The sequence below is a fragment of the Diadema antillarum genome, unplaced genomic scaffold (assembly GCF_040938485.1).
Source record: "Diadema antillarum isolate AM-2024a unplaced genomic scaffold, OU_Dant_1.0 seq00001649_RagTag, whole genome shotgun sequence".
Lineage (NCBI taxonomy): Eukaryota > Metazoa > Echinodermata > Echinoidea > Diadematoida > Diadematidae > Diadema > Diadema antillarum.
In genome coordinates this window covers 149,656-167,563 of record NW_027272350.1, presented here as the reverse complement: position 1 = coordinate 167,563, position 17,908 = coordinate 149,656, and the positions used below count along the sequence as shown (strand labels likewise).

Sequence of the window (17,908 nt, the reverse complement as noted above, 5' to 3'; positions counted from 1 at the left end):
CACTTTCATGTAATTTATGTTGTGCACCAAATGCCTTTCATTCATAGTCAGGGTGCAATGTTAGTGGTGGCCCAGGGCCACTAAAAGTTGATGTAGGGCCGCCAAATTCCCTAAAAGGTTATCTTGAATATGGTGGCCCAATTGGGCATCTGAAATTCAAAATGAATTTCCATACTTCCTTTTTATTTTGAGCCACTATTTCTTTTTTGGGCCACCAAAATCTCATGTATATTTCAAAGCTTTTTGTGGCCCGAACAAGCCACCAGAGAAACAAGTTTGTGTTGAGCCCTGTCATAGTGAATGATGTCTCATGCATTTGTTTGAATTTCATCTTTTACTGTTTTTCGTTATGTTTTAACTGAAGTGCTATTTAAAATAAAATGGAAAAAAAAAACAGGCTAAAACAATATTTAGGTCTGGAACTGAGACTAATGTAGAACACATACAGTAACTCTAATAATGGGAGGAACCGATGGATGTAGAATGAGCTTATCAATTGCAGATTGCTCATTGATCTTATGTCATCAGACTAAAGGTTTTCATGCTGTTGTGTTGGTAGAAGCAGGTGGGTGTGTTGCCTTTGATCCTATCAGAGGGACTGATTACATGTACACTGAGTTCATGATAAATGAGTGTGATCGTACACCGTGTGTAAATTTTACACCCCGTTCTGCGTCTGATTTGGCAAGGTATTTCTGTAGCATGGGAAAACCCACAGTGTAAGAAGAGCAAATAAGGTACGGAAGGTATTTTTAATCAATCAGCTTTCATTCTCTGAAATGATTAAAAAGAAAAAAGTATACACTATACATCTCTCAGCTCAGATTTTGCATTGTATACGGTGTATAAAGTCAGAATCACTGGTATTCTATACTAAGTGTAGATGTTCTGTATGGCAGATGTGTATTTTGTGGAGTATAATCACTTTTTTAATATTCTTGCATATATACACATGTATATATATATACTTGATTAAATGTAGAATATGTGTCATTCTAGATACAGATTAAAATACAATGTACGCGCTACTGATTAAAAGATTAATGAATGCTTTGAAAAGCCATGGTTGAGAGGTTGTTGCAGACCATTGCTAAACTCTGGAGTGGCTTACAAGTTGTATATACTTTCTGCATGCCAGTTTGGCTACGTAAGTCCCATTTCCGCTGAAATGCTACCACCGCTGGGTGATAATGGCTCTGACACACAGAAGTAGCAAAAGTCTGTGGAAGGCCCTGACTGAGCTGGAGACCGGATACACCCTATGCCAATGCCTACTGGGGGATTATGAGTATTATGATATCCTATCCTGAGTTGCTGGTCCTTTTCCCCTTTCATATCAAAGTCCAAAATAGACATACACTGTACACACACACACACACACACCAGGGAGGTCTCTTCCCACCTCCCTGCACACACACATGCACATATATACACATCCATCCACACCCCGACACACACATACACACACACACACACACACACACACACACACACACACACACACACACACGCACACCATATTGTACATATCTGTAGGTAGGGGGCATACTTGTGTATGCATGGAAGAAACTTTTAAAGGTCGTACATGATCCTTTCGTTAACATCACAAAATTTTTCAGGGTCAGAAAATGATGTCTCCCAACATCATGTATTAAACCTTACTGTAATACAACTCCGAGTTTTTACAAAAGAAATAAAACTATTACTGTACTAACCCCATGTCATTCAAGAATACACCTCCGTGTCATAGTGAGGATAACCAATGGAATTTTTTTCAGGGTCTGGCTAAATTCACTCGAAATCCATAGCATTCCCCCTCTATCATAAGGCGTGTCTTCATCAGCCCGAAGTTTCAAAATAGCGCGCTATCTTGCGGTTACCAAACTAGTCCGATGTCAAAATAGCGCGCTATCTGTGTAGTGAAGACGCAGATAGCGCGCTATTTGATCGGGAAAATTTCCCCCAAAATCTTGGTCTACTATATGTAGTTCGTCAACTAGAGCGCTAATTCGTGAAATAGCGCGCTATCTTGGGTGCGTCTCCATCAGCCCGAAATTTTCTCGATCCCTCCACGCTTCTGGTTAGCCAGCTGGCAATGGAAAGCGCATGTACAAGCAGCTAGCGATTGTGTATAGTACATTACATGCACGGTGTATTCAAGGATCACATGTGTGTACTATAGGCCTACTGTTGTTGTCATCTTTAAAACCAGGGAGGTGATTTCTCTCACCTCCCTATTAAAACTCAGTGCCGTGCATGCTAGCTGTTTTTTTGTAAACTTCTTCTTCTGGTCCACTCTACCTTAGCTGAAGATTCTTGCAGATTGTGTGCATTTTGGATTTGTTTAAACATTGCAATCCGTTAATTTCATTAAGATGCCTCACTGGACAGAAGAAAGAGTAGCGTTATTCATATCCCTTTGGAGAGAATTTGCTGTACTGCTCACCTCCCTGGTTGTAGAATCGTACATACGGTGATATAGGAGATTTTGAGCGGGGAAATCCACTTTCGAACCGCGAGCCAGGCAGAGTAATATTGCAAAGTGCGCATGCGTCAATTTTCGGACTAATTTCCCGAAGCAGGCTGTTCGAACTGATGAAGATGCACATTCGCTGTATCGGGCTATTTTCTAAGACCGCAAAATGTCCCGCTAGTTTGAACTTCGGGCTGATGAAGACACGCCTAGATAAAGAAGTTTCCAGTTTTATAATTCTGAGTCAACGTCTGAATTACCTACCTCTACAACATACCAGCTAATGAAAGGAGTCTACAAGTAATTTTAAGGATGTACAGTTGCAACTGAGACACACTAACTTTAACATTAAAATGTCTTTCAAATGCTGTGAATGCAGAGACTCCAACCCCAAGCACCTTCTGATTTGAAAATTTTCCCGGCAGTGCCGCCCTAAACCCCAAGCAAATGGGAGACTCCAAGTTGATGTGTGTGAACCGCGAAGTTCCTAGGTTCTAGATGTTCTCTGTTGCTATCTAAGGCTAAGTTTTTCAACATACGATAGCAATTAAAGAAATCCTTTCCACCAGGAGACACAGAGCCAGGGCGGGAGAAATTAAATCTCAAGCAGGAGAACGGGAGATTCTGCAAAAATGGGCTTTCGGCGGGAGATCTCCTGTCGTCGACAACGGGAAAGTTGGAGTCTCTGTGAATGTGCAGCATTTGACCTGTCCTTGATACTGTTTGATTGTTGTTTTCATCTCCATTGCATGAAGTACATGTTACAAAAATTGTAGTATATCCAAAGAGCTACAACCCCACAGCAGTAGTAGCTCTTTGGTATATCTTATACTGCTGTATATGTATCGTAAAACTCACACCATAGGCAAAGTCACTTTGTACACCGCAGATACAATTTATATGTACTTGCAGGAAATGGATATTTTTAGCATTACCAGCAGCCAAACTTTTCTTTGTACACTGTGCTGAATTTGACCCCTCTTTCGTCTAGACAAAGTCTCTGTTCTGATACTGTAGTTTTCTAATGTTTTGTATTGAACAAATAGATTTCTGTATTAAAAATGCAGTTACTTTTTCATGTTGGCTAGTGACAAAAATTTGGGAATATTTGATGCACACTATGATGCATACTTCATATATTTAAGTGATGGCAACACAAGCAGACTTTTCAGACAAGGTTTTAGAAGGTTTTTGTTTTTTTCAAAGGATATGAAATTCAAAATATGTTTATATTTCCTGTTTTTCTCTTTATATTCTTTTCAGAGCTTCTCTGGAAGATGCAGAGACAGATATTGCTGATCTGGAGCACAAGCTGGAAAAGGTGCGTACCAGACTCGACAATGGGAATTCACACTTTAGAGAGTAAAATACCATGGTATTTTGTTTGGTAATTCATAATGTCATTAACCCACTGGGGACGAGTCCCGAGTATACTCGGGCAAGCGTCGTGGGAAATGCTTGTTGTAGCAAAATCTCTTTCCACCTCCCTGATCAAACCGTCCTCAACACTAAGGTTAATATGCAAATGCACCATAGAATACACCACAAAATACACCGCAATATGTCATGTTATTTAGGGTGGTAAATTTAATGCAGATACACATGTGAAATTTGAGCATGAACGGTGTCACGAAATACACGGTGTACTATCCATCACATAGCAGTGTATTTTTTTCAAGTGGTCCAACATACTTCCTACTTTGTGCTTACCTCTGAGAGATGTACTTTCAGGCTAGAAATATAAAAAAAAAATATGAAAATATCCACTTTTACAGTAGTGTAATATTTAAGGGCTATGAACATAATGTATTTTTTTTTTTTTTTTTTTTTTTTTAGGGAGGGGGGTATCTTGTGGAAGTTTCATAGTGTTTGATAGTTTATCTGGTATCCCAACTTAAACATGTTGTTTGATACAGATCAAAACATACTTTGGGAAGTGTGCAAGTTTTGCAGTGACATACATGTACATGACACATTGTACATTCCTGTTTCATCTACCAGTAAATGTTTTACAACAATGAGCACTGCTACCTCGTATTATCACTTTACTAAAGTTATCTCAGAAAAAAAAATGCTTAACTTGTTGATATTTCTCTGTATGAAATTCCCTGAAATTACCCAAGATTATCAACTAGCTACACTGTAGCATATCATTCTGTGGTATCAGTAGCTATAGTGTAATAGCTATTAGATGGGCTACAGTGGCAGTTGTGTGCAAATGAGGAAATAGAACAACGATCTCCTCTTATCCTTTTCCCACAAAGTTCCCCCCCCCCCCAAAGAAACAGTTGTGGTTAAAGATGATCTTAATGTGCTCTGTGTTATTGTAGCAGGAAATGTACTGTTTGGTTGTGTGTGTATGTGTATAGATGAAGAAGTTTGATGGATACAGGTACATGCACAAAGTATAGAATATACTGGGATGTGTTTGTTTAAAATAGTTGAGCACTTTATAAAAATTTTATGGCGATGGGTTGTGTCGACTTGTGGGTAGTGCAGTTACACAATTTGCTGCAAAATGATTGTGTGTGTATACTTGATTTTTGCCTTATAAACTTTATCAAGAGTTAGGCTGGCCTCTGTGGATCAGCAGCATGAATATATTGAATAAACTTGTGCCCATTTTCCAGTGGAGAGAGAGAAAAAGAAATCTGAAATACATGTACGTCTTGCTCGAGGTAATAGCAGAAAGCAAGCAGTGTGCTCCCTAATTTGAAAATGTGACTGTAATATCAATTCAACTAATATCCATCTGTCTACACTGTATCTATTAATCTGTCTTGTTATGCTCTCTTGCTCTGTTCTGTTCTTCCCTCATGTGTCAACCAACAGCTTGTAAAGTTGTGCAATGCCATGGTGGAAGCAGGAAAGGCCTACAACAATGCATTCGGGTGAGTTGGAAAAAACTAGAGGTAAAGTGTTCAGCTTTTTGCACCTCACACCTCATGCCCCGCCCCCCACCCGACCCCTCCCTGAAAGGAGGGGGTATATTCAGAAGAAAATCCAGATGTAAAAACTGACCAGATGGGATTATTCAAATATACAAAGTTGCCAAGTCTAGTCCTTTATTCTGTCTGAAGGAGGCCTACTGAAAACATTGACATGACATTTACTCCGGTCTTATTTTCTCTAAGGACTTGGGGTTTAAATAGGGTTAGGGTTGTGATAGGGTTTTAGGTTTAGTTTAATGTGAGGATTATTATAAGGGTTAGGGTTATGATGTTGGTAGGTACAATTTATGTTTGGCTTAGCATGCAGGTGTTTCATGAGAGCAATTGTTGTAGGAGCAAATGTCATGGAGCCACTGAAAACATCAACGTCTCTTTGTGTCTAGATAAGAGAATATTGGAGTCTCCCTGATTTGGAAATTAGTTTTGCCCATTGAAATGAATGTGACACTCAGGACTCCAGAACCTGATCACTCTGAGAAATCTCCGTGAGTTATAGATGTGTAAATTTTGGATGCCCTATGTACATTGCATATACAAGTGTATGTCCCCTTTTAGTCATGACTATGGTAGTACCACAGAAAAAAAAAAAGGATAACATGATTCTCAGAGACTCCAACCCTAAGCACCTTCTGATCTGGAGATTCTCCCGCCTGAAACTCGTGGCAAACGGGAGACTCCAACTTGATGTGCGTGAAGCGCGTATCACGAGCGCAAAGTTCCTTGCAGCCGGGGTCCAGGGCCCGCTTGGGCCCAGCGGAAGCTCTAATAATTAGGGTTCTTGATGCTCTCTCGTGCTATCTAAGGCTTATTTTTCAACATACAAAGACAAAAAGTAAGACATCATTTCAAACGGGAGACATTAGAGCCAGGGCGGGAGAAATTTAATCTCAAGCGGGAGAACGGGAGATTTTTCGGTGGGAGATCTCCCGTCGAAAGCGGGAGAGTTGGAGTCTCTGGATGCTTGCATGCATGTAAAGCTCTCTCACACCACTGACAACTCGAGAACTGTGACAATCTTTTATAATAAAGGACTTTACAGTGTGATTCTAATCGAGTGTTTGCTGATCGCTGTCTGTCACACAGGTCATTCATCACTGGTACCAATGAGGTAACAAAGTACTTCAAAGGAGATGATCTTGTCCAGGTGAGCGCAGCAACCTTTGAAGATGATTAAGAACTGCTTACTCGAGCCCAGATGGGTCATTGTTTCAAAGGGACTGGGGTTTCTTTGAAAGAAGAAATCAGCCTGTCATCTTTAATAGCTTGTATGGGGTTTTCCACACTGTGATTGAGGAACCATTTGGCTTCTTGTACAAAGGATGGGCAGGGCCCTGTTTTATCAAAAGACACAATCAATTTTAAATTTCCTTACCACACAGGCTGCCATATACTTACAGTTGAAATCAACTATATAATCAATTCTTAACTCTTCATAAAACAGGGCCCAGGTGATATAGTACAGTATATGGCCCTTGAGAGAAGCTCAAGTTGGTAAAATGCTATCGGGGGAAAAATGCACAGGTACATGTATGTGAGATTGTATAGGTTCATGTACATGTACTGTATTTATCTCTTGTGAAGATAAGAATATTCTTTGGAGAGAGGGTGTTGCTTAAGTTGGGTTTATTTTCATGTCCATTTCTTGGAAACTGCTCCTTAGATCACTACAATGTAGAAAGTTTATGGAGTTCCATTTATTAGAGTTTGATTATGAGAAGAACAAGTATCAATAGATTCCAGCACTTGAGAGTAAGAGATATTAAGTATAAAGTGTACAAAAGTATGTTTGATATCAAAGTACCATTTTGAGCTCTCAAAATGACGGGAAGTCATTATTTTCAGAGCAAAGTACAGAGTAGCAGTTTAATATTATCTCTCTCGTAATCTGTACAATTGTTGTCAGTTAGATGTACACTGTGTACGCCCTGCCACATTCGTCACTGCTTTAGTGACCTCAATTCAAGCATATCAAAGGTTATGTTTTTATCTGCATAACACTGTGTCAAGCCAGGAGCATTAGCTTGGGAAATTGTACTACCAGTGTGAGCTTTATTATTCATCATCATTAATAGCGGGGAGGAACAATTCTACAAACACGTGTAATGAAGATTTTTTTTTTCTTTTTTTTAAAATCTGCTGCTCTTGTTCCATTTTCATTACCAGCAAGTATAGATTACATAACGTAATGTTGCCCTTTTTTTTCTCTCTCTTTCTTTTCTCAAATTCCTGGCCCAATGTTGTCTTTACATACTCAGGACTACCTTTTGAAATTTATGGGTGCAATGAACGAATCCAGGAACTACCAAGCAGTAAGTTATTTCTTGTGTTTCAGCCTGTCCATTGCATCTTGTGTTCCTGATTTTTGTTGGGTGAAATGTCACTTCTATATATACAAGTAATTTGTGGTCCTCAGGATGCTATTCTGTATATTGTTCAGTTTGGTGATGACGATGGTGAATATGGCAATGATGATAATGGGTTTGAAAATTATGATGTGGTCTTGTTCACTCAAGGTAGCCTCTTCATTTGCAGACTTCATTGCTCTTAGAGCCGTGTTAATTTCATTGCCCCATTAACCCATGGAGGACGGGCTGATTTTGTTACAACATGCATTTCCCATAGACTCTTGCCTGAGTACACACAGGACTCATCCTCAACGTATTAATGCTAGGTATCCATTTATATACCTGGGCTATTAAGAGGGACACTGTTGTGAAAACATCTTGTCGAAGATGCACATGCTGAGCAGGGATTTGAACACAGGTTCTGGTGTTTTGTGACCAGAGCTTTGTCCAAAGGACTACAGCATTTTCATGTGGTAGTTATGGCAACAGTGAAGATGGTAGTGATGAAATCCATGAAATTATAGGTGATGAGGGATAGAGGGATGATGAAAGAAGGAGAAAACATAGGAGGAGGACCAGTAAATGGAAGAAGAGGAGGAGGAGGAGGAGGAGGAGGAGGAGGAGTAAGAAGAGGAGAATGAGATATAAGAGGATGTAGAAGAGTCAAATGAGGATGGGATGGATGAAGAACAAGATGATGAAGAAGAAAAGAAGATGAAGGTAAAAGAGGATGAAGAAAAGGAGGTTAAGATTATGGAGGATGAAGAAATGATATATGGTGTGACTACGGGTGCGTTCGAGCGCTCTAAAGCGAACTGTACCGAACTGAACTAAAGTGTACTGTGCCGTACTGTGCTAGTTTTTGAGCGTTCGAGTGCTCTGTTGAGAAAGCGTACCTTGTGAGCTACTTTTAGAAGAGGCCAAGCATTTTGTAGCCAAAGGGTCATTCACCTGGTGCGCTTGAACTACTTACAGCTGTCCCGAACAAAGAAACTGATGTCTTTGCATTGTGACGTATGCGCATGATCTGCGCATGCTTTACAGCAAACTTTTGGTACGCTTTTGGTACGCTTTTGGAGCACATCGGGAAGTGGTCCACTTTTGGCTCGGTACAGTACGGTACGGTACACTTTAGGAGCATTCGAGCGCTCCTCTGGCGCAGGCACGGTACAGTGCGGTACGGTTCACTTTAGGAGAGGGCTCAAACGCACCTAAAGAGGAGGAAAATATTTATAGTAATATGCATCATGATGATGATATGATATGAGAGTGTATTTGAAAAACTCTTTGTAATTTTCTTTTGTTATTCTAATTCATTGTGTCCAATCAATTCTTCTCTCAATTTTATAGATCCTCGAAGACCAAGCGCTGAGAGCAGTTTCCAAAAGCTTGAGTGCTTTTATCAAAGGGTGAGCACAGTGTTGGGTTATTCTGTAATCTACCAGTCGTGCATGTCATTTCACAGAGCATGATTTTGGGTCTCAATAGATTGTTCAGAGTATGTGGCATTGCTGGATGACTGCTTCTGTAGCAGCAAATGTAGAATGGTAGTGAAAATTAGACCGTACATGTAGGTGTAAATATGCGCATCAGTTGACAGGGAACTGTCATATAGCCTACTTAATCTTTGTAGTGCATTCAATATATGCATGGCCTGTCACAGCTTCGAGACCTAAATGGCCAAGATAATTATGCTGTGTAAAGAAAATTGCTCAAATCTTTATTTTGCCAGTTTTGTGAAGTGTACAATCAATTACCACTTCGTAGATTGTACTTCATATTCAAGGACCTATAATACATTATTTGAAAATACAAACACACATACAACGTGTATTTTTATCTATGTGTACATAATGGCAACAGAAAAGGCCTAAAGGATATTTATAGAATGGAATGGAGCACTGCTGCTTCTCAAATTAAATGTCTTTTTTTTTTTCTTGAGGGTAATACAGAGTAAGCAATACCTTCATATTTTTTTCTTGTTTATTCCAAATTTTCTGTTGTGTTCATTCACTTAACAGAGATCTAAAAAAGGTAAAAGAGGCCAAGCGTGTCTTCTACCGTATCAGTGACGACTACGACAACGCCCTGAACAAGAATGCGCAGACTGTTCGCACCAAACCCCAGGAGGCGGAAGAAGCCGTCAATGTTCTCACAGCAACCAGGTCTGCCTTCGGCCACACCGCTCTCGACTACGTGTTCCAGGTATCACAAAAGTACTTCCAATCAAAAGTGGCAGATGCTGACCCTCATTGTACTCTCTCTCTTTTTTTCTGCCTATTCCTTGAGGGCTAGATATTAGCCACATTTTTAAACTCTTATTTTGATTCTTCTTTTGTGCGTCCTGGTAGCAGAAACTAAAAGATTGTAGCCTGAATTCACACACTAAAGGTAACCTGAATCTTGTCTGTGGATTTTGCAAGTTTTGATTTTGTCATTGCATCCAAGCATACAACCAATAGTGACAGTGTGTTGGTGTAAACAGTGTACATGTTGACGTGATGTAGAAAGTATTATAAGAATAAATAATATGGAAAATTTATATAGTGCTATTCAATAAGACAAACATGTTTCTTAGTGCTTTTAATACAGTTATCAAAAAAAGAACAAACATATAAATCAACTACTAATGCAATAATAACTAATAACCTAATAAACTAATACTGTAAAACATGATATATTCTCGGCACGAAATTTTCGCGAATTGGAGCTGACGGCCTTTTTCATGGCATGAAATTTTCGCGAATTGCCACTGGCGTTCAATGCATATAGTGTAGACAAAAAATTTCGCGTGCATTTTGATTTCGCGAATCTTGGCATTCGCGAAATTTGCAAAATTAAAATGCATGCGAACATTCCTCATTTTACTGTAATCCACAATACATAATAATCAGTTCTATTCTTAAAATAAATTGGTTTTGAGTTTCTTTTTGAAAATGTCAATGGAGGTGGAGGACTGAATGTGAATAGGGAGGTTGTTCCAGAGAAGGGTGTCACAAACGGAGAAAGTGCAGTCAACATTTTGGTTGTAGGTGCAAGGGCCAAGTTTGAGCTGAGCTGTATGTAGGTGATGCCCAAGTCATACATGATTTAGTTCATGGACTTAATTCAAACCATGGATTAGATTTAAACTGCCCTTGCGTCTTTTAGCCTTTATGTCTCTGGCCTTTTCAGGGCTCATCATACCAAAGTTTGCCCTAGCTTCTGTACCCCCCCCCCCCCCACCCCCGCCCCCAACTTACCCCTGCTTCCATGTGATGCCTAGTGACAGGTGGTTTGGTCAGCAGCAGTGTGGCAGTAAGGATTTCCCCCCTTACTTGTCATTTGTTTCTCGGGCTGTCGCTTGAACCCTTGACCTTTTGACCGATGGTCCTGTGATTCAGTCACCAGGTCATGTGATATCGAAAGTATGCTTCCACATGTTAAAGGGGATGGCTAGTAACTGATCAGTGGGAATCAGTGGGAATGCTTTAGGATGATTGTTCCAATCCTTGTGGGATTCATTTAAGAGTACACTATATATCTATTCTTGTGTGAAAATTATTTGCTTCAGAATGGTCTCATATTCAAGTAATGTGCAGTTTAATGTTTCCAGGTAAGCGTCCCTGGTCAGTGACGGGGCATTAATCTGCACATTACTTGAATATGAGACTGTTCTGAAGCAAATAATTTTCACACATCAGTAGATATAATGTACTCTTAAATAAATCCCACAAGGATTGGAACAATCATCCCTCAGCATTCCCACTGATTCCCACTGATCGGTTACTAGCCATCCCCTTTAATTGTGGGCTTAATTTAGCTGAATTGACTTTCATCAATTCTTCAGAATCATCACTTCCCCAGCCCCGACCCCAAAAGGTGTAACAGGCAATCAAAAACAATCAAAAGAACTATGAAAATGTTAAGGTAAGATATTATATCTAGCAAGAACGTAAACATTCACACAATGGATTTACAGACATGGAAATATCAGTTTAAACAAGACTATAGAATTTCCTGCTATCATTCACAAACGGTATGCTACGCCACTGTGACATGGCGGGTAGTGTCACAACTGTATCGTACCAGGTACATATACATTATGTAGTGGATCTTACCAACGTTAAAGCACTCTGTTCCGGGTACTGGTATATCTGACACCATTTTTTATTGTTTTTATCAGTGAGAAGGAAGTATGCCACCAATCAAATGTGAAAGGTTGTGTGTTGGAGTAGAAATGTTTTAAATCTCAAAGGGGAAATGAGTCGTCAGATTACGACGACTGTAACTGTACACTTGTATGACAGAATGAGATTGAAACTTTGGTCTAGCAAGCAAAGCAAACAGATATCACTAGTATTGCTCATGTTGATATTTCCTCAAGAAAGTAATATATATATTATGTATTTTTTATTTCACACATATTTCCAAGTAGATGTATTTATGGAGATTTGTTTGACCAGAAAGTGCCATTATTATTTCTTTTTCTTTTTTTTGGGGGGGGGGGGGGGGGTGGGATGGGAGATGAGGGAATCCTTTTGACTTCCATTTGCTTTGATTGCTCAAAGTTAGCACAAAAGATGCTGCTTTGCATTTGATCTTGTTGTTTTTGTTGATTTGCTTAATGCAGCCAAGGAGGTATCACAGTTCAGTGAAAAAACAGAGAGAAAGAATAGTGCTCACCAAATTCACTTCGGTGGATTTCTTGAAGTAAAGGAAGTATGCTAGTGTTAAACTTTCAAGGCATTATTTATCATTTGCAGATGAATCAAAAACCCAGCTTTAGTGCTTCAAAATAGTTCTAAAATGTGAGTTAGGGAGAGAAACAACCACTGAGTGTAAAAGAGGGAATTGATATAATCAGTCTTTAAAAGTATCGTTAAATATACAAAATGTGAGCAATAGTTATGATAAAGTTGTCTCCAGACTAAACCATCTACAGTTACGGTTTAGTGAGAAAAATGGTGATATCTCCTTTAATATATCTTAGGCTTTATTGCAAATTTTTTATTTTGTGGGTTGTTTTGTGATACAAGTGACCTACAACTTTCCCATGCATCGAATGTGATAACTCGAACATTTTTAAAATCACAGCTCCCAATGGTAAACAGTACCTTTAATGTTCAATCTGTTTGGAATTCTTTCCCCATGTTTGTCTGTGATAGACTGCTAGCAACTAGTTTTGATACTGAGATCAACTTACTCATGTCTGGGCATTATTTTATCTTCCCATGTAGCCCTTAAGAAAAATGACCCTTATCTGTCATTGCTGTCCATGTATTTTTCTTTCTCAAATGTTAAAGGTACAAGGATGTACCTTTATTTAACGATACTTCCTGTTTGAGAAATCTTAGCTGCATGGTCCTGCATTATTGAGAGCAGTGATGGATCCAGAGGGGGCGCACCGGGGGTATGTGCACCCCCTTTAATGTTTAAAGGTGCCTCCCCTTTATGGAATTCCTGGATCTGCCCCTGGAGAGTATCCTTGATATTGTGTGTAAAATGAAAGCTGCAAGAAAATTGTGGTTGAAAGTGATTGTTAAAATGCTGCTAGAAAACATATTAAGATATATGACCAAGAATTCCTCAGATTATCCTCAAAGGCAATAGTGATAGAATGAACCTATTTTTTAAGGTGTGGGTAATCAAGCATGCTGGTATTTTCTTTCATCCATTTTATAGATATTTTGTAATGGACAGCTTTCTCAGCTTTTAAATTGTACTTGAAGGTTTTTTGGGGTACTTTTTAAATCGATGTAAACATGATTAACAACTCGGTTAGGCGAGTATGTACAAGTTGAAAATTGAGCCACCAACATACGACACCGCAGTATCTTTAAGATTGACTCACACGATAGTTTCTTAAGTAGACAAACACTTACTTTGGTTTCGCTTTTCGGTAGCTTTTTGCTCGCTGCTATGACATGCTGTAGCTGACACCGATCGATAAGGTGGTGTGATGATAATTTCGGTCTTACCTTATCATCGCCTAGAGTGATAAATGTAGTTTCACTGCAGCATTTGGCGATGTTAACCCTCTTGCGTCCGAGATCCTAGCATCCCTGTAGATTTTGCATAGAAGTCAAAAGGCTCTCATAGGGAGTGGGATTGAATATTACAGCTTATTGCATTACTAGCATGGGAGGGAGACATAAAGTTTATTCCCCTCAAAGGGTTTGAAATGCTTTTTGAGGGTAGGCCTATCAAAAGTGCCAATCTATATCACAATTTTTTCTTTCTTTCGTAAACGACCTGTTCTCGGCATGATTCTACTTCATGTGTCAAGGATGTACAATTAAGTTTTAAGCAGAACACTTTCCATCTGTGTTTGCAAAATCACAAATCATTTCTGCTATTTTCTGATATTGCAGTGAATTACGCTATTAAACACTATGCTGTGCTATGCTAGATACTACAATACTATACTGTACTATACTATATCATACTACATTTTACTCTATTACTATACAGTACTGTAATATGCTACAGTATATAGCTGTATTCTATCTTCAATAAACAATGTACTTCCTCAAAATATGAGATTCGTTTTCTTTTGCATTAAAACTATACCCTAACTAAAAATCACATTTTCAAGTCATTTTACATAAAAATGAAGAAAATTATTCTATGGAAATAGTACCATAGAATGTGTGTCTACGGGAACTACTTTCAGATGTTAAAGGATGCCATACTAAAATTTACTAGGTAATGAATTAAAATTATACTTGCTCACAACCCTCTTTTATTGCATATGTATACCATAGCTTTGCCAGATTTTCCACGTTAGGTTCACTTTAATAGTTTGAATCAAGTTTCCCCCTTAAACTCCCCTGGTAATACTGTACTTGTATGTGTGTACAGCCAGCAAGATACTCACTGTGGAGTTCAGTTTGATTTTGTCAGTAGGGAGCTTGAATTTTCAATGCTTCTATATTTTGTGTGGTTTGGATGCCTGGAAAGGAAGCTATGAGTCAGTACGCAAACAACTCTTCCACGGCGTATTAAAGAAAATGAAAGCTCATTGTTCTATTATAATCCCCTCTTTTCTCCTCCTTTTTTCCGGTGGCACAATTTGCGTCAAGTTCTTTCCTGTGCTCTACAGTTTACGTTGTAACCAAAGTCATTAGCGCTCTTTGAAAGAGGAAACCCTCTTGTATGTTTTTGATGTTACTATGTTTAGCTCTAGAAAAACCACACTGAAAGGTTGGGAGGCCAAAGAAATTAGCGTCATTCACTCAGTGACAATAATGGGGAATTTGAAGCATGATTTGTATGTCATATTTCATATTCTAAATGAAATCAGACATGCTCTGTCCTGTGCAATCATTAAGTACAAGTGTTGCTAAATTTGCAGAATCAAAATGTATGAAATATGTAAATGGCGATGGCTTTAAGGAAGCTAAACTTGTAACATTTTAGACTGCTATATCATGTGTCATGCCTAGTGCAAATATTATTTCAGTTAAATTTCAGTTTAGTTTGTATAATGAACCACTCTTTGAACTCATAATGAGGTGCTCAATTTTCTAATTGCACAAGGTTTCACTTTGAAAGGCATTCATGTACGTTGTTATACTGTAAGTACATGTACATTTTAATAAGTGCAAGGTCACCCAGTAGTACTGGCCCCATGTCATTGACTTTGATACAGACATGTACAGGGTTGGTAAATGACTCTGTATACCAATGTGGTATGAGAACGATGTGCCGTTTGTTCTCATAGTGTATGAATTTCTGTACATATATATGTACAAAAGCATGTATGCTCATAGTTGACATTTTTTTTTCGCTCTGTCTCTTCTTCCAGATCAACGTTGTTCAGTCAAAGGAGAGACATGAAGTGCTCAACACAGTAAGTGAACAAATACCTGCTAGATTGCAATATCTTATTATAGTGCAATGAATAGTATAATATTAAATGATTTGATATCTCTCTCACATTTTGTTGCTTTCAAAGACAAAGTGCTAAAAGTTAATGTTCAAGTAGCATACAGTGTATGTACCGGTGCATTCAATTCTAGTTTGCATCAAAAAGATATTTTCTCATTTCTTCTTCTATTCTATGTGAACGTAGAGACAGAAACCATTCTCAAATCTGATATGCAATTCTTGTGGTCACTTTGAATATCTTGTGCTTTAACCTGTTGCTTTCCAGAACTGTGTGTGTTATCCACTAACCCTATAGGGATTTACTCAGGGTGTGTGAGGTAGTGGCTTATGAATGTACAATGTACATATTATTAGGTGTCACACTATCCAGAAATAGAGAAAATATGGACACATGATAAAGGAATTGTTCAAATTCGGCTCTGATTGTATAAACCTCCTGTCATTTGCTAGGGTACCTTTATAAGCCATCATATAACTGCCGATGGAGTTTCTCACACTCCGGAAGCACCCTTGATAGTAGTAGCAAAATCTTGGCAAGCCCCCCCCCCCCCCCCCCCCCCCCCCCCCAAGGAAAATAAGAAAACTCAAAGATCTATTGAAGGTTCACTTTATAATCAAGATTCACATCTTCCTGAAGCCTATTTAAATGTGATTCGGATGTCATCGTGTGACCTTCTGTAGGCATTGTATTTGCTTCAATTCTTGATTGGCTTTTAACCAAGTTTGGGGCCAACTTCATACAAAATTGGCCATCTTTGGTAAATTTTGAGACAGTGTGATGCCACAAATGTATCTTGTATCCCTCATGTCCCCACAACACACACACATTTACACTAATTCCTTCCCAATCGACTATTTCTGTAATGTATTCAAATTCTATGCATACTTTGTTCACAAAAGATTGCGTTGAAAGACAACATAGAACTTTGCTGGAGGCTTGCCCTACCTAGCAATAACCGATGATTGCTAAAGTGAATTTCCGCCTTAAAAACTTAATTGGAGGGAGCAGGTGAATGAAATGGCTATAAACTTGGTTTAAAAAAAACAGGAACATTCATGGATTTTTATACAGTACAGACATGGTCTGTTGAAAAGGTACATGTATGTTGTACCAGCAGTTGCTGTAAAACCAGAAATGTTCGCAGCATGAAACTTTGCAAGTGGGAGCCAACGATTAAGCTTTTTCGTGACGTGAAACTTTTGTGAGTTATATTACTGGTGTTCTATACCTCATTGCACGCAAAAACTTGTGCATGCGTTTAATTTTCTTGAATCTTGGCCCCTAGAAAAATTCACACAAATTTCATGCACACAAAAGTTTCAGGTTGTACAGTATCCATAATTGACTTTAGGTACATGTAAACAGACAGACAGACAGACAGACAGACAGACAGACAGACACACTCGGAGAGAAATACAAACACACGCAGACATATTATGCCTTTCTATGTAATAGACTGTCATGCAAATTTTCTGCGTCTGCTTTGATCATTTCTCTCTCGTAATGTTTGTCTCCTCTCCTTTTCCTCATCACCACAGCTGCTGGCCTTCATGCATGCTCAGCAAACCTTCTTTCACCAGGGTTACGACTTGCTGAAGGACCTCACGCCAACCTTCAAGGAACTTGGAACAAAGGTATGCCTCCTGTCTGTTTGCTGGTTTGTTTGTTTGTGTGGGTGAATGTAATTTTCATGATTATAATCTATACACATTACAACACACACACACAAACACGCAGACACACTGCACACACATGCATTTTGTTCTGTGGTCACTGTAATAAGCTTATTTTGGTCCAGGGTATCAAAATGTTGACTGCTTTGATCACATGGGTTGACAATGCTTGTTCCGTCTTGTGTAATCTTACCAGGTACAGTGTGTGTGACTTGTTTATCATTAGTATATTGATAAGTGAAGGAGAAGAAGAAGAAGAAGAAGAAGAAGAAGAAGAAGAAGAAGAAGAAGAAGAAGAAGAAGAAGAAGAAGAAAACAAGAGAACATTCAAGAAAAAGAAGTTCAAGCATACGCAGCCAAGGAGAAGTGTAAGGAGAGGGAGAAGGATGAAGGAGAGGAGAAGATGAAAGGACAAGAGAAGGGAGAGCAGGTAAAGATCTTTTTTAAGTCAGACCTAGAGAATATATTTTTCATTAAAGAATCCCCCAGTTAGCTTTATGATGGACATACAGTATATTTGTGTGACTTATATGTAAGATTTATGGTAAAAAAGTCTTAGGCAAAACCAAAAACCAAACCGAAACATGAACAAC

At 38.8% G+C, this 17,908-nt stretch overlaps 1 protein-coding gene across 1 annotated transcript in view; it reads left to right on the top strand.

Annotated features, from left to right (window-relative positions):
- The first annotated feature begins 1,190 nt into the window (after positions 1–1,190).
- The window catches only part of LOC139711365 (arf-GAP with coiled-coil, ANK repeat and PH domain-containing protein 2-like), a 58,058-nt gene continuing 41,340 nt past the window's right edge, over positions 1,191–17,908 (top strand). The window contains exons 1-9 of the mRNA XM_071623256.1: positions 1,191–1,288; positions 3,737–3,794; positions 5,306–5,364; positions 6,508–6,568; positions 7,680–7,733; positions 9,120–9,178; positions 9,791–9,974; positions 15,559–15,603; positions 17,181–17,276. Coding sequence (XP_071479357.1) covers positions 1,191–1,288; positions 3,737–3,794; positions 5,306–5,364; positions 6,508–6,568; positions 7,680–7,733; positions 9,120–9,178; positions 9,791–9,974; positions 15,559–15,603; positions 17,181–17,276 — 714 coding nt within the window. The remainder of the gene's footprint in view (positions 1,289–3,736; positions 3,795–5,305; positions 5,365–6,507; positions 6,569–7,679; positions 7,734–9,119; positions 9,179–9,790; positions 9,975–15,558; positions 15,604–17,180; positions 17,277–17,908) is intronic.